Raw genomic sequence first — 22,964 nt, 5'->3', positions numbered from 1 at the left:
TACGTCCACAAGTTTGGGGGTCTACTACGGGATCTATCCCTCCTGTGCAAAGGAATTGATCGGTAACAAAATCACGTATGTCTGCTATTTTTGCAAAATGCTTAATCTTCTTAACATCTTCTAAACAAGCATTTCTCTGTAGAGGAAAATTCAAGTGGACATTAAAGTAAGAATACAAGGGGGTTAGAGGAAAGGTGACCATTAAGCAATTTAGTTTATTTCCATTATTAGGTTCATTGGGATAAATTTTTTTTGGCCTCTCAGTGATTTATAACATATTATATGCATTACCGCTCAATCAAATGACATTTTAGGTGGATTGAATTATTTGGTCAAGTGTGGCATCTCATTACAATTGATCATGGGAAATTGGGAAGATAGGAAAAATGGGGTTGAGCATGGTTAGGGTGTATATGGAAAGACAGATGTGGCTGGGATGAACAGAGTACAATTAATGTGGACAGAGGAGAGAGGAGGCAGAGCAAGAATGGGATGCTGCTAAAGGGGTCCATAGGGTCCAGGAGGACATCAGTACCTTGCTTCCTTGCTTGATAAGCACATCCATTTGTTCAAATGAATTCCTACTTTTTTCTGTTATAAACATAGATTTGACAAGTTCGCCTGACAGAAGAAAGTTTTCTAAAGAAGAAAAACCCCCCCCAGAAATTAATGACACCAATCTTATCAGGAAATTGCTGTAATGACAGGCACAGCACAGCTTGATCTCTTCTACTGTGGCACATTCATTCCCAACACAGGTCTTTTGTCACATGGAGCAACTAAAAACTAGGAGTTCTCGTCTTCTAAAATGTCCCAAAAGGGGAAGCTCCGCTTGTCTGCCCCCCCCCCGCCCCCTCTGCCACATTTGGCACCTTTTTGGGGGGGGGGAGGGGGGAGCAGGTACCTGGTTTTGACAGATACCCACTCCCAATTCTGGCTCAGTTTGCCCCCCCTCCTTCCCCCTGCAGCTGGCCCATCCACAAAGCGCAGCGCATTTTGCGCATGCGCAGTAGGCTTCCCTTAGCCAAGATGGTGGTGCCACCACCCAAGAGCCAATTCAAGAATTGGCTAGGGTGAGGACACCGATGGATGACTGGACAGGTAAGTGCACCAATAGTAAAAATCAGCAGCTAGAGTATTTGTAGCTGTTGACTTTTAATTTTTTTTTTTTTTTTTTTGGGGGGAGGGGGGGTGGAACTCCTCTTTAACTCTCCCCTTTCTTATTTTTTTAAAACTTTAGTGAACCATTAAAGCCCACCTGAAATTTCAGTTTAAAATACCTCCCGTCTAAGTCCAAGTGCATTGAAATACAAGGTGTGCAAAGTTTAACGATTCAATTCTTTGAAAATAAGTCACAGCCTTAGTAAAAAAAAAAAGCCTGCCTCTTAGGCTCGGTTCACACTAGGACAACTTGTCAGGCGACCTAGGTCGCCTGACATGTAGCGTCCCGTTCAGTACAATGGAACCGTTCTAATCGCTCCGACTTAGAAAAAGGTTCCCGTACTACTTTGGAGGCGACTTGCATAGACTTCTATACAGAAGTCATTTTGCAAGTTGCCGTGGCAGTCGTGTGCAGGTCGCCTCGGTGAGGCGACCTGCAAGTCGTGCCGCCCCTAGTGTGAACCGAGCCTTACCCTTGCTGTCTGTGTGGAAGCAGTGGTCTCTCTGCAGAGGTCCAACCCCCCCCCTCCCGTCTGAGTCAGATTTACAGCTCCTCCATCAGCAGGTGGTATGAGCTTTGCCAAATGCATAGTAAAAGTCTGACCTAATGAAGGGCATAGTTGGACCTCTACTGAGAGACTGCTGCTTCCGCGATGGGAGCAAAGGTCCTTCTGTACATAATTCTGGCAGAAAACAGGTTTTTCTACTCAAGATGTGACTGCTTTTAAAGAAAAACTAAGATTTTTTGTTTAAATGCATCTAAAGGCTGTGATTTAGACTAGGTGTAGAGAGGTCTACAGTAACGGACATGATCCCCTTATTTTACTGTGAGGCAGTATGTGCACCACAACCATTGTCACTGTTTTGGAGCATGCCAACTATTACATATGGTTTAGCAATGGAGTTGCACCACAACTGGCTCTGTCTCTCTACGACAAACCCTGTGCCATCTCCAATTTCAGTCCCGTTGATTACAAAAGTTCCCAAGTATTCCAATGGGAACACAGATGGCAAAAAATTTGAGGTTATAACCCTGCTCTATGTAGTACTAAAGCTATACCTTCTATAGTATATAATTACCTTGTCCTGCATGGGAGCAGAGAGGCCAAAAGAGAACATCTTTTTTTCTGAACATTAACAGTGCCAATTTACAAGATCTAAATAATGGTATAACAGAAGTGTATAACCACTACTACTTACCAACAGCAACACCCCTTACCCACTGGGATCTTCTTTTGACACCCCCTTCTGACAGTCCCCTTACTTACCATGATCATTGCAGTTGACCCCTTTTCCTTTCATCCTTAATGCCCAGGTAGAGCCTTCTGTGCAGGGAATACAGATCGGTCTGGAGGAAGACAGAGGCATTACGAACCCATAAACATCTGTTATGCTTTTTGTGACATGATAGAGTATATAGACATGTTATCCTCTATAAAGCTTGCCATATAGTGATCAAAATGTGGCCAGTTCAGCAGGGAGCAGCCAAATTGCAATTGAACAGGAGTTGAGCAGGAACAGCCGAACACTTCCCCTTCTTCAGGGCTTGAGCAGTTGGAATTAACCACTTCAGCCCTGGAAGGTTTTACCCCCTAAATGACCAGAGCAGTTTTTGCGATTCGGCACTACGTCACTTTAACTGACTTTAACAAAATTGACGTCCTTTTTTTCCACAAATAGAGCTTTCTTTTGGTGGTATTTGATCACCTCTGTGTTTTTTATTTTTTGCGCTATAAACAAAAAAGGAGCGACAATTTTGAAAAAAAAAAAAATTTTTTTTACTTTTTGCTATAGTAAATAATTTTAAAACAAATTTCTGCATCAGTTTAGGCCAATATGTATTCTTCTATATATTTTTGGTAAAAAAAAAAAAAAATCGCAATAAGCGTATATTGATTGGTTTGTGTGCAAAAATTATAGCGTCTACAAAATAGGGAATAGATTTATAGCATTTTTATTATTATTATTATTTTTTTTTTTAACTAGTAATGGCGGTGATCAGCGATTTTTGGTGGGACTGCGACATTGTGGCGGACAGATTCGGACACTTTTGACACTTTTTTGGGACCATTGTCATTTATACAGCGATCAGAGCTAAAAAGAGCCACTGATTACTGTATAAATGTCAATGGCAGGGAAGGGGTTAACACTACGGAGCAGTCAAGGGGTTACCTGTGTTCCTATGAGTGTTTCTAACTGTGGGGGGGAAGGGCTTACTGGGACATAACAGAGATCACTGTTCCTGACCACTGGGAACAGTGGATCCCTGTCATGTCACCTGTCAGAATGAAGAAATACCTTGTTTACATAGGCATCCCCCCTTTATGCCTGTGTACAAGGCAATTGCGGGCCGCCGGAGGACATCGAGTCCCACTGACCAGCGGGCACTCTCCCGGTGGCGGCACGCTCCTGCCCACAACTGAGCCTGCGCGAGCCTACTTACACCTACGGCGATTCGCGCAGGAGGGCCATTGTGCTGCCGTCAAATGACGACGGCCGGTCCTAAAGCGGTTAATAAAATTATGGCTGAATGCACTAAGGCAGTGGTCATCAACCCTGTCCTCAGGGCCCACTAACAGGCCAGGTTTGCAAGATAACTGAAATACATCACAGGTGATATCATTTGCTGCTCAGTGATTGCAGTATTCTAGTCTGCATCTCCCCAAAGTAATACATAAAACCTGGCCTGTTAGTGGGCCCCGAGGACAGGGTTGATGGACCACTGCACTAAGGGACTTGTGTTAAGACTCGATAAAGACTACCATCTTCTGATACAACTAAAGGTAGCTGGGGAGGTTTTTCCCCTGAAACGCGTTGGCTGTAGTTGATGCTCTTAACCATTAAATGTTTCAAAAAGTCCTTAAATTGAGATGAACTTTTGTACCAGGCACTCCTCTGTACAACTCAAATAATTTTCCCCAGCTAAGGCCATTTCCACTTGCTTCCTTTTGTGCTTCCGGGGCAGGAAGTCTGGTGAAATCTATTTAGTGTGGACAGTAATGAAAACATAACAGCGGTTCTATCCTCACTTCCCAGTCTTTTTAAAACAACAAACAAAAACCTTGCCGACCGCCCACAGTACATTTACGTCATGACTTTGACGTTAAATACTGTTGTTATGGCAGAAGTTAGCCCCCATAACCCCAGTATCATTTTGTTCTGTGCGCGTTTTAGCATCTGTTAAATGTGGTCCCAGTGACGGATTCGCCGCTGGATCACTTTTAGAGGCGGAATGAGAGGTGCATATCTTGCCTCTTCCCAGTCATTTCCGAAATTACTGGAGCTGTCGGTAAGCCCTGAACCGATCCAATGTAGCCAATGGCTAGGCAAGAAGTCGTGTGAGGGCAAGATGGCCACCACTCGGTTCTATGGCTTTGGAGGAACCGAGCTACCTCCAACGTCACTTCTGGTTCTCGTGCTTAAAGCAGAGCTCCAACCAAATGGGTATGCTCCACTTGTTTGCTTCCTCCCCCCCTCCGCTGCCACATTTGGCACCTTTCGGGGGGGGGAGCAGGTACCCGTTTTTGACAGGTACCCGTCCTCCGGAAGTTCCGCTCCCCCGGGCCATTTACATGCGCAATAGGGAACCGGCTGTGAAGCCACAAAGGCTTATAAGGAATGGCGGCGGAAGCACCCGAGAGCCGACTGAGCAATTGGCCGGTGTGCCGACCTCGCAGGATCACTGGACAGGTAAGTGTCCTAATATTAAAAGTCAGCAGCTACAGGATTGTTTCAAAGTCAAAGTGTCAATTTTTTCTTTTTTTTTTTTTGCTTTTAAGGGTAAAAGAAATCTGGGGTCTTTTTGACCCCAGCTCTCTCAATAAAGAGGACCTGTCTTGCTTATTTGCATTACAAGGGATGTTTACATTCCTTGTAATAGGAATAAAAGTGATCAAAAAATAAATAAACAAAGGGACAGTGTAAAAATAAAAAGTAAAATAAATAAGAAAAGAATTAATTTGAAGCGCCCTATCCCTCCGAGCTCGCGTGCAGAAGCGAACGCATACGCAAGTCGCGCCCGCGTATGTAAATGGTGTTCAACCCACACATGTGAGGTATCACCGTGATCATTAGAGTGAGAGCAATAATTCTAGCACTAGACCTCGTCTAAACAGGTAATCTGTAAAAAATGTTAAAGCATCGCCTATGCAGATTTTTAAGTACCGTTTGTCGCCATTCCACAAGTGTGCACAATTTTAAAGCATGACATCTTAGGTATCTATTTACTTGGCATAACATAACTTTCACATTATACAAAATGGGCTAACTTTAGTGGGTTTTTTTTTTTCATTAAATTTCATTTTTTCCCCAAAAAAATGCATCTGAAAGACTGCTGCGCAAATACAGTGTGAGATAAAATTTTGCAACAATCACCATTTTATTCTCTAGGGCAGTGGTTCTCAACCGCTCTGGTGCCGTGACCCCTTGATAAAATTTCCCAAGTTGTGGAGACCCCCAACCATAAAATTATATTCATAGCATTGGTTGTCAGCACCCAAGGCAAGATAAGTAATTTGCGCCCCTAACCCATGGACATTTAGCACTCCCTGAGTCCCTACACTCGTACAATATTAAAACCCCTTATGGTACATTTTACGATGTACTACTCTTTCTCTTTGTTCTCCTTTCTTTCCCTTTTATTTCTCACTATCCTAATCTCTTGTCCCCCCCCCCCCCATCTCTCTTTCTAGCTGTCTTTCTTGTTTTTTCTCTTATTCTCTCTCTCCCTTTTTCTTTGTTCCTCCCCCTCTTTTCCTCTCCCTTACATATATTCTCTATTTTTATTCCTTCTCTTACTCCTTGGTAGGGGGGTGGGGGGATAGGATAAGTGGCAGTGTTGGCGGGGAGTTCTGATCAGCCAACTTAGGTGCTCTTGATCAAGGTCATCTGCTGATCTGAGAACTGTAGTGGGGACCTTTAATGGCAACTATAAGGTAGTGTTACTCAATGTGTCTCCGACTTTGTGGTGTCTTGTAGCAGTGACACCTATGCCGAAATCAGGGGTCTATGCCTATGCCAAAATAGGGTCTCCTCCAGCCCCTCCCACTTCACATTCCTCACCAGTCAGCTGCCCTTTAGTCTCTGCCCCCAGTCATGCCGTAAACTGAATGAGCGGCTGCGAAGAGACTGAGTGGGCAGCTGCGGGCTCCAGGGACAGCCCTGCTGGGCGGCCGCAAAAAGGCTGGGAGAGCAGGGCAGGCTTCAGAAACAGCCAAGGATTTGGTGACCCCTGGCAAATCATCATTTGACCCCAGAGGGGGTCCCGACCCCCAGGTTGAGAACCACTGCTCTAGGGTCTCTGCTCAAATATATTTCCTAACAGACTCCATGGCAGACTACGTGTGGGTTAACCCTGCCTCCTCTCCAATGCTATAGGACCCCAATCCCATAAATTTGAGCTCACCACTAGAGACTGTATTCCTTTTTTGTCCTCCTCTTTGGACCTACAAACAATGCACTTACGTTTTTCGGACATCCAAATCGATCGAGGTTGTTGCCGGGCATACGTCCTAGCGGTGTGAAGATAGCCCAGAGCCCAGCCATGGGTGGGTGTGCGGCTCCATGCCCCTATGTCTGGTGGTGGGGACGGCCTTTCGTGGTGCGTTCCAGGATACGGCTCCCTCTTCTGGGTTGCGGCCCGGTGCGCTTCTGCGCATGCGCGATCCTCGGGCAAACCCAAGGCTTGGTTTCACTCATTTGCAGTACGGCCAGGGACCCGGCGGTCGCGCAGGCGCTCTACAGCAGGTCGCCATTGCGCAGGCGCGGGCGGGGCATGGCGGTGACGTCATTACGGCGGGGAATTTAAATCCCTGTCAGCCCCTGTCATATTGGGGATTCCTGTGGGCAACTTGCTACAGCTCCTCCATGCACCAGGCTTTCAGGTGAAGGTAAGCTCCAGCCTAGAGCTATGGTGCAGGGTGAGGGGGGGGGGTCTGAGATGGCTCTTAAAGGGGAAGCTACACTGCATTTGCATTCATTTCTCCTAGGACGAGTGAGTGTTCCTACAAAGCTGCAGGATCATCACCTATTCGTCCGCCAGGTTGCCATGGACAGGTGACCGCCTCCGTGCTCAAGGGCGTCTCAGAAGATCTGGCCAAGGGCTCGTCAGTCCAGGAATTGAAGCTAGCAGTGGCCTTCCTAAGCTAAGCTTCTATCGATCTTATCTGCCTATTGGCCCGGACTATGCTATCCTCAGTCACGGCTAAGCAGGCCCTATGGTTGCGCCCTTGGCTCGCTGATCCAGCATCTAAGCAGGCCTGGTGTAGGATCCCCTTTGAAGGGCCCTCATTGTTTGGTAACAGGCTGGATAGTGCCATATCCTGAGCCACGGGTGGGAAATCGAGTTTCCTGCCCCAGGATAACCGTCTGGTCAAAAGAAGCCTCAGGGCAAAGACGCAGTACTGAGCGTTCAAGGGAAGCACGCTCTTACAGGTCCAGACGGGATTTCAGAAGGAATTGGAGCAGAGGTCGGACATCCTTCCAAAAGTCTGCTAAAAGCCAGGCGTCCAGTGGACGAGAGTCGGCTAAGTCATTTTGAGATTGGGCCCGCCCAGGTGGATCAGGTTGGGGGGCCTCTACTTCTCTTCCGGCACGTCTGGGTGGCCTCGATCTTGGACTACTGGACCATCAAGTCGGTCTCCATAGGCCACACATGGTCCTTCACCAGTACTCCTCCCCCCAGATTTATCTCCACCCTGCTTTCATGGTCAGAAGAAAAGAAGCAGGTGTTACTGTCCTACATAGATTCACTGATAGTACAAGGAGCCGTGGTGCCTGCCCTGAAAGGCGAAGAGTTTCAGGGGGTATACTCCCCTCTATTCCTTGTGCAGAAGAAAAACGGTTCATGGTGCTCTGTGATAGACCTAACTTACCTAAACAAGTATATAAAATACGAAAGATTCAAAATGGAGACTGTCTACCACCCAACAAGCGGTGCAGCCAGGCAATTGGCTAATCTCAATTGACTTAAAAGATGCCTTTTTTCATGTGCCTGTGGCAGAAGAATTCCGCAAATTCCTCCGGTTCAGAGTTGGGCAAGAACATCTACAGTTCACTTGCCTCCCTTTTGGGTTGACAACCTCACCCCGAGTCTTTTCAAAAGTTCTTCTGACTGTAGTGGCCCTCATCAGAACAAAAGGGATAAGCTTGTACCACTATCTCGATGACCTCCTGCTACTGTCCCAAGACAAGAAGCAGCTACTGATCCAAAAAGAGAGCAGGTTATCACCACACTGCTCGAGTTTGGTAGGCTCCTAAACTTAGAGAAAAGCCATCTGGAACCAGTTCAGCGCCTGGTATACCTAGGGGCCTGTTCGACATGGTGGAAAGCACTATCTCTCTCCCAGTGGAGAAGATCCCAGTCATCCGAGGGAGAATCTCACGGGCTCTGAGCTCCTCACGCCTAAAGGCCTTGCAGTGCCTAAAAATTATCACAATTATGGTCAAATGGTCCCTGTGGAGGTTACGCCCTTTCCAGACAGGGCTTTTCCATCAGTGGAACTCAGGGGACAGCAATCAGTCCATTCACATAACCTCAATGATGAGGAACAGCCTGTTCTGGTGGCTTCAGCGCAGAAATTTGCTCACCTGCCACTCCATAGCCCCCTTCTCAGGGGTCACAGTCACAACCGATGCCAGCGGTGTTGGTTGGGGAGCCCTTTGCGGGTCAGAACTCGCTCAAGGCAAGTGGGATGCATGTCTTCACAACCTGGGCTCAAACGTCCTGGAACTACGGGCAGCCTGGTGTGCCCTTCAATCTTTTACTCATCTCCTGAAAGGGAAGTCAGTTTTACTGAGAATGGACAACATCGCAGCGGTCTCCTATGTGAAGAGGCAAGGGGGCACTCGGAGCTCCACACTACTCCAAGAAGTCGAGCCCATCATGTCCTGGGCTCAGAAAAACCTGCCCAATATTTCAGCGGTCTTTGTCCCCAGAGTCCAGAACGTCCAATCGAACTTCCTGTCTTGCACACAGACAACGAGTGGTCTCTTCATGTGCAGACATTCGAATGGATCCTGTCCTTGGGAGTCAATCACGAAGTAGACCTATTTGCATCCCCCTGAAACTTCAAGATCAAGAAGTATTACACTTGGGGCCGTTGCGGCCAGGCCTTCGGAGTAGATGCCCTGAAAGATCTGTGGAGCTTCAACAGGGCATACACCTTTCCCCCCCGCTTCCGATCATCCTCAGGTTCTTACAGAGATTCCAAGCGGAAACAGTTGAGGTGGTAGTGATTGCACCATACTGGCCGAACAGGCCATGGTTTCCCCTCCTTTCCCAGCTCAGCTTCTGTGACCCGGTGCCTCTTCCTATCAGGCCGGATCTTCTTTCTCAGGGGGCAGTCCTGTACCCTTTTCCGGCGTCATTAAGACTGATGGTCTGGTTCTTCAGAGGGAAAGGCTGGAATCTCTCGGGTGTGCTTAAGAGTGATTTCCACCCTCATGAGCTCGAGAAAAGCGAGCACGAATAAAGTCTATGGGAGGATATGGGCCAAGTTTGAATCCTCATCCTCTACGGACAGATGCTACAGGGATCCAGGAGTCCAGGATATCCTGGGCTTCCTCCAATCCGGCCTAGATCTGTCTATCCATCAGCTCTCAGAGTTCAAGTCTCAGCTCTGTCAGCCTTCCCTGGAACATCATGGACGGTTCACCCTATAATCCGGCAGTTCTTCCGTGGGGCGACAAGACTCAGGCACCAAAGAAGACCAAGATTTCCCTCATTGTCTGGTCTGAGACCAGACAATAAGTTCTCTACTCATTGTCTGGTCTCAGTACCGCAGGATCCACGCCGCTTTCTATCAAAGATCTTTCTGCAAAAGTTGCGTTCCTAGTTGCCATCACTTCGGCCAAAAGGGTTTCGGAGATCAGGTCCTTGGGTCATGAAGAACCTTTCCTGACTTTCTTTCCGGAGCGGGTGGTCCTGATCCCTATGCTCGGCTCAAACCCGAAAGTTACTTCAGTGTTCCATGAGAACCAAGAAATTGTCCTACCTACATTCAGGACCCCCGGGTCCTCTGCAGTTCATCCTCTGGATGTAGGCGAAATACTGAAGGAATACTTGCAAGTTACTTCTTCCTTTAGACGCTCCGACTACCTGTTTATCTTGCACTCAGGCAGTAACAGAGGGAAGCGAGCTTTGTCCAGAACGATTGGGGCTTGGATTGTCCAGTCCTTCCAGCAAGATTATAGGGCCAAGGGCTTGGCTCCTCCAGAGGTGGCGATGGCACATTCCACCGGGGGCAGCAGCCCGGCATGTGGCTCCACACGTCACTTGTAAAGCAGCCTCATGGACCTCCATTAATACCTTTATGTCACATTTTTGCATGGAGCCTGCGTCTCTATCTTCTGTGAACTTTGGTTTAAGAGTCCTGTCAGTTGACGGGCTAAATTTAATTTCTTTTGATCTGTATACCCACCCGTGTGGATTGGCTAGTTACAAGTAGTCTGCCATGGAGTCTGTCAGGAAAACGGAAAATTTATTATCAATACTTACCGTAATTTTCCTTTCCTGATGGACTCCATGACAGAGTTCCCACCCATCGGTCAAAGAGTTGGCTAGTTATGGAACTCAGCCTCTAGTGGTGAGCTCAAATTTATGGGAGTGAGGTCCTATAGCATTGGAGAGGAGGTGGGGTTAACCCACACGTATTCTGCCATGGAGTCCAACAGGAAAGGAAAATTACGGTAAGTATTGGTAATAAATTTTCCATTTGATATATATATATATTGTCACGGGCATGGCCAGAGCGGAGGCTGTTGGAGAGGACTGTGTGCAAGCCTGTTGCCCACCGATTATGGGCCCTAGCATTTGAGGTGAATGAGAAATCCAGTCTGAACTGTATTAATCGGACTCAGTCATGTATATATTGTATGGGGACTCCTTACTGTAGATTTGTGTCCCTGAAGAGGGAGGGGGGATTCCTCCAGCAGCCCCCTGCTGATAAGACTGATTCATTCTGTTGGGACACATCCTGTGAGGAGATGCTGGTGTTATCAACATGTGTTTATGTTAATTGAGAGAGCTGATCACATTAGCCACCAGCCCTGGCTAAGAGACGAATGGTCTAGGCTGAGGAGGGGGGAGATTGTTGTTTGTATTGTTAATTGTATTAATGTGTGAAGCCCGGTGCCCACAAGACTGTCATCTGGTCTGGGTACATTTTGTAGTAAATTAGGTCATGTTAATTAGGTTAGCTTTGAGTCATCCCTGATATAAAAAGGTCTGTGAGATCTCAAAATAAAGGCAGTTCTGATGTACTCCAAGACTGGTGTTGTCTAGTTCTTGGGGTTTCTATAGCCAGATCCATTGGACTCGTGTTCCAGAACTTAGGAAGCGGTATACAGACGGAAGCACTCAAGCGGAGTGTGGGACGTTCCGTGACATATATATATATATATATATATATATATATATATATATATATATATATATATATATATATATATATATATATGTATTTGGGGGTTCCAAGTAATTTTCCAGCAAAAAATACTCATGGCTATATCTGCAGATGCATAAAGGTTACAGTTGGTGCACTTGCCTGGTAGTAGAGGTGAATACAAGCTTTTGGTCCAGTTCTAACAAAGCCACATCGTAATCAAAAGATACAGAGATATTTTTGTCCTTCTTTGCTGATTGGTCATATTTTGGATGACGGTATATATGTTTCACTTTGTGCCTTCTGTTTTCTATGAAAGGAGCTAGATGGGTGGGGGATGGAGAGATGGGCGTAAGAAACAAAGCATTAGAATATCACCAGAATTCTTACTTTGGAATATGTTGTATCTATGGTAGGTACTGAATGGTTGGCACTGATGCCAGCACAAACAATGCAAATGGGGCAGCTTATCTGTGCCTATTGTAATCCCTATCAATGTCAGTCAAAAGGAATGGGAGGCCAAATCTACTACCTTCCTTGGGGACTCAATTTGCCTTAAGTGGGCCATAGATGATGCAAATTTCTTTCCTGCAACCTGTGGTTGCAGGAAAGAAATTTGCTTGATTCCCCCATCAACACTGACACCTCCTGCGAAGCTATTGTGTTCTCCTGGCTGGGAGCCGTCCCTGCCGGGAGAACAGTGATTACTAGCGGCTATAGCAATTTTTGCATGCTTAAAATCAGACATGTTGGTTGTACCCAAATCGGTACATTCAGCCTGCCCATAGACAGCTTGAATCTCGGCCGGTCCCTGCTAAACTGGCAGAGATTCAAACCATCTATGGATGGCTTAAAACGGAGTTCCACCCAAAAATGGAACTTCCACTTTAAGGGAGGTGACCCCCTGACATGCCACATTTGGCATGTCGTTTTTTTGGGGGGGGGGGGGAGCCAGTACCCTCTTTTTAGAGGGTCCCAGCTCCCACTTCCTCCCGGCGCCCCACGGCACCAGAAGGGAGAGCACCTCTCCCCCCTCCCTCTCTGCAATCATCTGGGACACATCACAGGTCCCAGATGATTGCCCGGCCAGTCACGGCGCGCGGTGCTGCGCCCACAGTTACAATTCCGGGGCCGCAGAGAGGAGGGGGAGACGAGCGGGGCTTCGTATCCCCCGCATCGCTGGATCCCTGGACATGTAAGTGTCTGATTATTAAAAGTCAGCAGCTGCAGTATTTGTAGCTGCTGACTTTAATTTTTTTTTTTTTAAGCAGAACTCCGCTTTAAATCTACCTTTGGCCAAGGTCAGTACTAGTGATTTATAGAGAGTTTTCAACAAAATTATTGATTCTGCTGTCAGAAGATTTTAGCTAAAACTCTCAATTTCGCTCACCGAGCTGTACAGGTGGAATGTGAGGATATGGGTTTGTTCCGCTGATATTTGCATTTGTGTTTTAACCTTTTTTTTTTCACTTCTATTATTTTATTATTCATTTTAAACTTTTTAAGATTTAGAGTGGTATTAACCACTTGACCTCTGGAAGATTATCCCCCTTCACGACCAGGCCATTTTTTGCAATACGGCACTGTGTTACTTTAACGGACAATTGCACGGTCATGCAACACTGTACCCGTTTTTTATGCTATAAACAAAGTATTGTTTTTGTAAAAAAATAAAATAAAAATATATATAATATATATATATATATCTATATATATCTATATATAACTTTCTGCTATAAAACATATCCAATAAAAAAAATTGAAAACAAAATCTAATTTCTTTATAAATTAAGGCCAATATGCATTCTGCTACATGCTTTTGGTAAAAAAAAAAAAAAAACACAATAAAAGTGGAACCTTGGATTACAAATATAATCCGTTCCAGGAGAATGCTTTTAATCCAAAGCACTCGCATATCAAAGCGAGTTTCAATGGAAATGAAGATAATTAGTTCCACATTGACTTCTATTGTATGCAGTACCGCATGTGACCAGAGGTGGGGGGGGCGCCGGAAAGACTCGGAAATACTCAGAGACGGCTCAGATGAACTCAGAAAGGCTCGGAAATACTCAGGTCGAGTATTTCCAAGTGTTTCCGAGTGCATCCGAACAGCTCCAACCGGCTCTGAGTGTCACCAGCGCCCCTGCACTTCTGGCCAAATGTGGTACTGCAAACCGCAGAGGCTTGAATCCTGCTTATTTTGCGAGACAATACTCGCAAACCGAGTCAGGATTTTGAAAAAATAATAGCTCGTATTGAGAAACACTTGTTAACCACGTTCCTCGCAATTCGAGGTATTACTGTAAGTATATATTGATTGGTTTGTGCAAACATAGCATCTACAAACTATGGGATATTTTTATTTTTATCTATTTATTTTACTAGTAATGGAGGCGATCACCGACTTATAGCAGCACTGCGATATTGCAGCGAACAATCGGACACGAACAGACACTTTTTGGGAACCAGTGACACTAATACAGTGATCAGTGCTAAAAATATGCTAAACGAAGTTGAAGAATAAGAGATTTACTGGCTGTATCACCAGGTGAAAAAAAGCCTAAAAAAAAAGAAAACGAATGCAGCCACCACATCTAAGAATTAGTAAGTTGCATTCAGTTCAATGCACAGAAAGTTACAAGCATACAAGAATTCTGGCAGGATCAACAAGCATTTTTCTATACTTGCAGTCACAACATTCTAAGACTAGTAAACTGCAGTTTAGTACATCTTTATTCTTGGGTTTACATACACTTTAATTTCACCTTTTCAATTGACCAAAATAAATGAAAATTACATGAATTTTAAATTAAATCTCCTGAATTTTGCAAAAATTTTGGAGGAATAAAAAATGAATTTCACTTATTTCTCTAGTCACCAGCATGTCATTTTTTTAGGGCCTTATCAGTGAAAATAGGACTTATTGTTTATAAGACAGAATCACACAATAAGGTCAATATTTTTGGTAGTGTAACCTGTGACCACTTTAGCTGAAAATAGCATTCCATAATTATTCAGTTAGACCAGGTATAGCAACTTTTTTTGGCAGCACTTACCAACAGTCACATGGATGTACTGTTCAAGAACGTCCAGCCCTAAACAGTGAGCAGCGGTCAGAATGAAGTTTTTAGTTATAATGGATCCTTTACAACTTGCTCCCCCGAATGGGCCCTGGAAAGACAAAACAACAAAAGTGATCGGCAACTGCTCATCCATACCTGATGTCTTAGCATTTTTAAAAGGTAACATATAAAAATAATGAAACTATAAAAAATGTAGATATGAAAATATAAAAGTTAAACGGCACCACCTAAGTGTTTCAAAATTTAAATAATTAGCCATTGACTTCAATGTTTTTAGCTGCAAATGGCAAAAACCTAATCTAGATGACAAATATTGAGGCACTGAGCGCCTCAATATTTGTCCTCTATAAAAAATGTAGAACCTCTATAATACAGGACTCACTTTTTCCTATCTACCCCCTGAGGATGGTGAACGCAGATGACGAAACGCGTTTGTAAGAACTTCCGGCTGACGTCACTTCCCCTTGTCTGACGCACACTAATGCCGTGTACACATCAGCGGACTTTCGATGGACTGAACTCCGAAGGACTTTTCGATAGACTTTCGACGGAGTTCCGACGAAACGGACTTGCCTACACACGATCACAGCAAAGTCAGACAGATTCGAACGTGATGACGTACGACCGGACTAGAATAAGGAAGTTCATAGCCAGTAGCCAATAGCTGCCCTAGCATTGGTTTACGTCCGTCGGACTAGCATACAGACGAACGGATTTTTCGTCCGGACTCGAATCCGTCAGAAAGATTTGAAACATGTTCTAAATCTAAAGTCCGTCTTATTTTTTCGACAGCAAAGGTCCGATGAAGCCCACACACAATCAAATTGTCCGGCGGATTTGTTCCGTCGGACCTTTGCTGTCGAAAAGTCCGGTCAAATTGTCCGGTTGGAAAAGTCCGGTCGTGTGTACACGGCATTGACACTTAGTTGTGGCCAAGGTGCTGCGGAGCTCTCTGGATCTTATATGCATGATTACTACTTGCCTTGCTTGACATATATACAAGTGAGTGCATCTCATTTTAATTTTATTTCTTAACAGTTGCACTATGGAGGCCCTTTTATGTTTCACCCATGGCACCTCACTGCATATGATGACATCTGAGTACCTACTGTATAGGGAGGCAGGAACTGAGGAAATTTGTGGTGGATCTGGGAGTAGCTATAGGTGTAATAAGAGAGCATTTTGACATTCTTATACAGTATCTCACAAAACTGAGTACACCCCTCACATTTTTGTAAATATTTTATTATATCTTTTCAATGAACAACACTGAAGAAATTGCACTTTGCTACAATGTAAAGTAGTGAGTGTACAGCTTGTATAACAGTGTAAATTTGCTGTCCCCTCACAATAACTCAACCCACAGCCATTCATATCTAAACCGCTGGCAACAAAAGTGAGTACACCCCTAAGTGAAAATGTCCATATTGGGCCCAATTAGCCCTTTTCCCTCCTTGGTGTCATGTAACTCGTTAGTATTACAAAAGGGGGGGGGCTTTCTCTGCAAAACACTGGCACTGGGGAGCTACAGTTCATTGAGGGAACCATGAATGCCAACTATGACTGTGACATACTGAAGCAGAGCATGATCCCCTCTCTTCAGAGACTGGGCCGCAGGGCAGTATTCCAACATGATAACGACCCCAAACACACCTCCAAGATGACCACTGCCTTGTTAAAGAAGCTGAGGGTAAAGGTGATGGACTGGCTAAGCATATCTCCAGACCTAAACCCTATTGAGCATCTGTGGAGCATCTTCAAATGGAAGGTGGAGCAGCGCAAGGTCTCTAACATCCACCAGCTCTGTGATGTCGTCATGGAGGAGTGGAAGAGGACTCCAGTGGCAACCTGTGAAGCTCTGGTGAACTCCATGCCCAAGAGGGTTAAGGCAGTGCTGGAAAAAAATGGTGGCCACACAAAATATTGACACTTTGGGCCCAATTTGAACATTTTCACTTAGGGGTGTACTCACTTTTGTTGCCAGCGGTTTAGACATTAATGGTTGTGTTGAGTTATTTTGAGGGGACAGCAAATTTAAAATGTTATACAAGCTGTACACTCACTACTTTACATTGTAGCAAAGTGTCATTTCTTCAGTGTTGTCACATGGAAAGATATAATAAAATATTTTAAAAAATGTGAGGGGTGTACTCACTTTTGTGAGATACTGTGTATATATACACACACACACATATATATATATATATATATATATATATATATATGTAGCACTTACCCCCTAAGGAGCTGCTGATAATTGTTTTGGGTCTGCACTCTGCCTCTCAAACCCAGAGATGGACTCGACCCCCTTGGCACAACTGTATGGTAATGTTAGTGTAAGAACCAATGGTAAAGAGAAACACAGTAATAACACACTGTACTGTATATTTACTGTCACCTTTGTACTTGTCACTGCACCAACTGTAGTAATAGATAGAGTCTCACACAAATTGTAAGTTAACAACTTAAGCAGTTTACTGAAAGACTTGTTTGACACAATAGACACAGTGGTAACTTAAATATAAAGAATGAAAGTAAATGACAATCAATGTGTATGAACAAAGAACTTAATAAACACCTAAGGAGTATATGCAGACAAGCAAAGGGTGGGACTTATGTCCAATATGATAAAGCACTAATATTGAGCACCTTCCCAATCCAACCTCAGAGCACACACCAGATTTGCAGCGAAATATTAAGTACAATGCAGCAGTACAATACAATACATATTTCTATATCATGTACTCAAGGGCTCCCCCTAGATATGGTATTACACTGTTCACTCTGCAAACCGAAGTTGTGATGATGTATAGAAAATGACAAAAGTCTCCTTGTCTTCTTCCTTTTCAGCTAGCTTATTATATTAGACTGAAGTATTTGTAAATCCAGGTAAGAAACAAGTAGGTAGCAAATTATAGTAGAAATGGCATGCTGGTAACTGAGTGCTTGCACATATAAGATACCTGTAGAACTTCTTCTTTAATGAGGGATCACTTCTGTGGGGCTACAGATCCCACCAACAGTCTGGAAATAATTTAAACAGCAACAGTGCACTATATTGATCTGGGCAAGTGCCCGCTCACCACACCAGGTCCAGATGCACAAGATGCTCCCACTTCCGGGCATAGATACCTGAGCCACCCGCGGGTATCTATGCCACTTCCCGTCCCTGTCGTCGCCCCCCCCCCCCCCGGCTCTATTCTGGGATACACACGGGTCCCAGAAAACAGCAGGGACCAGTAGGATATTGCAACGCGAGTCGCGCATGCACAGTAGGGAACCAGAAAGTGAAGCTGCAAGGCTTCACTTCCTGATTCCCTTATCGAGGATGGCGGCGGCAGCACCCGACAGCCGAGAGATAGATCGGCCTCGGGTGCTGACATTGCGGGCTCCCTGGACAGGTAAGTGTCCATATTTTAAAAGTCAGCAGCTGCAGTATTTGTAGCTGCTGACTTTAAAAAAAAAATGGTGGAACGCCGGTTTAACAAATTTGTTTCCAGTCCTCAGGCTCCACACTTTATTCCAGGATTCCAGACACAGAAGAGAAGGGCCTGTCCTTCTAAAAGAGTATAGTATATTGTAGTGTGTATTATATATCTCTGGCTGTGGGATCATAATAGCATACATGTTCAATTGTTGCTAGTCTGTAGAAAGTGGTATTTTCTAATGGAGTGGGCTACAACATTGTTGATCTTTAGGTATCTAAAAAGGTTCGCCAATGGGGTTTTATAGAAATCTTTGAGAGAAGTAAAGTTTATGATTGTAGAGCCTGGGCCACCCACCAATGAAAATCTATTGGTTCTGTGTATCCTAATGGGACTACCAGACTTTCCTATCTACTGCTGGGTGCCTCACCTCTGCTATCTTAGGAATACTGGGTGCCTCACCTCTGCTAACTTAGGAATACATGGCTTTTGTTTTTTCTATCCAAAATCAACACACCAACCTGCTGCTTTCAGACAAAACCAGGAGCGGTGTTCCCTAAGCATCACACGAGACCTTCCAAAGAAGAGACAGCCTTATTTTGCATAAGTTTGGATTTCCGGTTACGCACACGATTTATGTGGTCACCAGATGTAGGTCATATAACTATATTTTTGTCTAATGCCGCGTACACACGGTCGGACTTTCCATCAGGAAATGTTCAACATGAGCTTGTTGTCGCTAAGTCCGACTGTGTGTATGCTCCATTGAACATTTGCTGTCAGAATTTCCGGCCACAAATGTTTGAGAGCAGGTTCTCAAATTTTCAGCCAACTTCACTTTGTTATTGGAATTTCCGATCGTGTGTACACAAGTCCATTGCACAAAAGTTCACGCATGCTCGGAATCAAGCAGAAGGAGCCGCACTGGCTATTGAACTTTTTCTCGCCTCGTCGTATGTCACCGCGCTCTCACGTTCGAAATTTTGGGCCAACATTTGTGTGACCGTGTGTATGCAAGACAAGTTTGAGCCAACATCCTTTGGAAAAAAAATCCACGGTTTTGTTGGCGGAAAGTCCGATCGTGTGTACGTGGCATTAGAACAACATTCTATATACTCCAAGTTCTTTATAATAATGCACCAAAATCTCCCACTTTTTTTTTCTATGTGTGCCTCTTAATTCTCCATTTTCCAAGATCAACAAGACGAATTACCTTACTCCTCACAGACCCTTGCTCTCCTAAACCTGAAGTGCATGATGACGTCAGAGAGCTGCTACCAGTAAAGTGGAGAGGCTTTGAGGGAGCACTTGCATGGAGAAAAGAAAGTCTGCAGGAGTGAGCAACAAGGATTTTCTTTTACCTCCTAGCCAAATGAGTATTTAACCCATGCAGTGTGGGAGGGGAGTCCCCTGGATACAGGTAAATTTAACAGCAGCCTGGAGTGGGACCTTAAGAAATCTCAGATCATCAACCTCGCTGGAATCTGTACATTTCATGATATGAGGATAATTTCATTGTGAAATGGAGCAGTAAAACACACCCATTGTGCAAGGAAGAGCAGGTGATGAATAGCAGATGTACTGTAATTACATACAAAAAAGGGCTTTTAAAGTGGTTATGCACCTCAGACATGAGATATGAACAAAGCACACATTTCTATAGTGTGTACTTGGCTCAATTAAGAGCACTAAGTGTCATCTATCTCTGCTGTCTCATTCCCCTGTTATCAGCATGAGTTACTTCTGACAAGTTTTCCTGACACCAAGGGGTAAAAGGTGACAAGGGAGGGAGCTCCAGCATGTAGCTTGTGATTCACAATCTCAGTTCTGTTCCTGTGTGCTGTGTGAAAGAGGGGGGTGTCCTTTCCCTCCAATCAGCTCCTTCCCTCTAATCAGTGTGCAACTGCAGCTCCTCTCCCCCTGCTTTGTGCGTCTGTGAAAAATCAATTTCATCTTTGAGTATTGCCAGGATGTACAGGACAAATAGCTGCAGATAAACAGGTACAACGTATGTAGGAGGATTTGTTTAATCTCTGTGTATCACCTGAGGCCAGTCACTGGGTACATGTAAGGGTTTACAACCACATTGACACACAAAGATAACAATATGTACTGCCTATTTATTTGAAACAACTATATATTCCCTTGAACATCTCTTTAGTGTGTAAAAATCCATTACGACTTGGCATCAGTGTATTGGTACTACTTACTGTAATAGTAATTTTGACAATCCATGGAAATCTTTCAGATCCATCTTCTGAGTGATCTTTGGCCAGTCCACACATATCAATTTCACTAGTCTCATCTGAAAATGTCAGAGGGAAATATTTCAGACATGATTTCCATTAACACTAATACTAAAACATGGGGAAGGTTAGATTGCATCTCCAGGCAAAAATCAAAATCACTGTGTCAGTCCTTTCCAATAATAGCCAAGCGATCATAATATGCTCATGATTCAATATCTTTCCTATTATACAGCGGTTACTGGTTGGTCCCGCCAGTTCCCTGTCAAGTACTGTAGGTCAGGCCAACAATTCTATGCAGTATTCAAATAGATAATCCCTCTGTGTTGTTGGTTGCCCACCTTATGCATGTTGACTGGGCATGTTACATACAGCACACAAGCACTGTGATTCTTAAAGGATAACTCTAATTTTGTGGGGGAAAAAAATAACAAAACAAAACAAAAAAAATAGCGTATACAATTGTGACGCAAGTCATATTGGGATTGGATGTTATTAAAAATTACTTTTCCTTTTCAATCTGCAACGCTGTAACTTTCTGAAAGTGCAAAGCAATATGGCTACCTGGAGGAGTTCTGTACACAGAATGTGTGCGCTCACGTGACCTCCTGCCACTCTCCTCCCCTCCTCCTGGCTGACGATAGAGAAGAATCTCAGCCCTCCCGCTGTAGTCCTCAGATCAGGGAAGGAGAGTGCTGGGAGGTCACATGACCGCACAGTGGCGCTGTAAAATAAGATATTTTGCTGCATAATTTTTAAAAACACACACACTGCACAGTATATCCTTCTGTAACAGAGGGGATTCCAGGATTTGTGATTAGTGACTTTACAACCGCTATAACCGTCCATTTATTTTTCTAAGCCATTCCTTGGTGGATTTGCTGTTGTGCTTTGGATCATCGTGTCGAAAGATCCATTTTCGGTTCAACTTTACCTTATGGGCAGATATTCTAATATTCTCAACAAGCACACTTTGATATGATGCATAAATCATAGCTGACTTAAAGACTGCAAGCTGCCCAGGCCCTGAAGCAGAAAATTAATTCAAAGATGTGCTTTACATATTGTATTCTCTTCTTCTAAATGCTGTCTTCAGTGTGGGCCAAACAATATACTATACTGTGACCAGCCAACTCTATCTTTGAGTCTTCATTCAACAGCACATTGTTCCAGAAGGGCTTATCTTTGCCCACATGCTCAATGGCAAACTATAGTCTTGTGTTAAAGTGGTTGTAAAGCCACTTTGTAAAGTAAACACAATCCCCTCTGTTAGAAAATGTCCTATGCAACAGTGTATGTTCTTTGTAAAAAAATATGCCCATTACTACCTTATTTCAGAGCGCCGCTTGGCGCTCACGTGACTCCTTGCTGCTTCCTCTCCCAATCGAACAGCTACAGCAGGAGGAGCCAAGAACCCCCCTGCTGACATCAGTTGGGAGGAGAGGAGGAGAGAGCCAACATGTCAGCCAGGGAGGAGAGGAAGAGAGCAGCGAGGAGTCACATGAGTGCCAAGCGGCGCTCTGAAATAAAGTAGTAATGGGCATATTTTTTACAAAGAACATACACTGCAGCATAGGATGCTTTCTAACAGAGGGGATTGTGCATACTTTACACAGTTTACACAGTTATTTCAGCAGCAGAAGGGGAGGGGCGGGCACTGGTAAGAGCAGACAGGCAGACAGGCAGGGAGGGAGAGGATGGGGGAGAGGGGACAGAAGAGAGCTGCAGATGACGAAGGCATGTTAACAGGCAAGATCAGCCAGGTATTTCAGGTGATACAGGGAGCCAAATTACACAACACAAGCACAAAGTCTTGACCATTGTATAACAGATGAGCCATACTTACAACATACCTGCCAGATCAACCCATACTCCAATTCCCCCTAACCTCCCCCATTAATGGAGAGCACACCAATTTGGAGTAAATATTGTCTGCAGCAGCCTCTTTATTTAACAACTCATTTAAAATTAACATAACTGTATAAAAAACATCTGTTAAACCACCACCCATCATACTGGTCTTTGTAAGAAACCCAAAATGACCATATTATGTTAATAATGCACTGCGGTGCCTTTAAACCAAAAAAGGCCTCCAGCTGACATACTAGCTCAGAGACAAAACCACTGACCGCAGTGCACCCTTTTAAGCAAATTCCAGCTAAACCACCGTTAACTGCAATACCACCAGCGGGACCAATACCACCAGAAGGACCCATACCACCGATGGGTCCTGAACTCTTCCTTATCCAAGTTTTCTTCCTTCATCCGCAAAGACCAACACCCGCCACGGCACTCAAGGGGAAAACCTTACCCTTGTGTGCCCCTCCACACCCTCAGCGCTCTCTGTATACTGTCTTGTAATCCTAAAGCCCACATGTCAATACCCACCGCATTGAGGTGTACCCCATCCCCCCGAGATAATGCCAGGTGTCCACTTCCAGCTCCAAATGTCTGATAACCAGCCCACCGTTCCTGACTACAAATTTGCCCACGTCCCTGTTAACCTTTTTCCGGGCCTTATTAATCCACTCCACTGATCTAGCTAACCGCCAGGTAGTCCGAGCAATGATGTTGGACCAGTCAATCAGCACCCCCCGGAAGGCCATGCGGGGCCCCAAGAAATCAAATTTAACATCCCGCATAATGTCCAACATGGACCTTAAACCC

General features: G+C 44.6%; 1 protein-coding gene across 1 annotated transcript in view; it reads right to left on the bottom strand.

Annotated features, from left to right (window-relative positions):
* LOC141107590 (complement factor B-like) overlaps window positions 1–22,964 on the bottom strand; it is a 104,575-nt gene that overhangs the window by 6,056 nt on the left and 75,555 nt on the right. Inside the window, exons 11-16 of the mRNA XM_073598435.1 lie at window positions 20,262–20,356; window positions 14,600–14,714; window positions 11,706–11,865; window positions 2,430–2,509; window positions 536–639; window positions 4–136 (exon numbers count right to left, since the gene is read on the bottom strand). Coding sequence (XP_073454536.1) covers window positions 4–136; window positions 536–639; window positions 2,430–2,509; window positions 11,706–11,865; window positions 14,600–14,714; window positions 20,262–20,356 — 687 coding nt within the window. The remainder of the gene's footprint in view (window positions 1–3; window positions 137–535; window positions 640–2,429; window positions 2,510–11,705; window positions 11,866–14,599; window positions 14,715–20,261; window positions 20,357–22,964) is intronic.

Source organism: Aquarana catesbeiana, linkage group LG09, assembly GCF_042186555.1.
Source record: "Aquarana catesbeiana isolate 2022-GZ linkage group LG09, ASM4218655v1, whole genome shotgun sequence".
Lineage (NCBI taxonomy): Eukaryota > Metazoa > Chordata > Amphibia > Anura > Ranidae > Aquarana > Aquarana catesbeiana.
The sequence above is the reverse complement of the archived record's forward strand: the minus strand, read 5'-3'. Positions and strand labels throughout refer to the sequence as shown.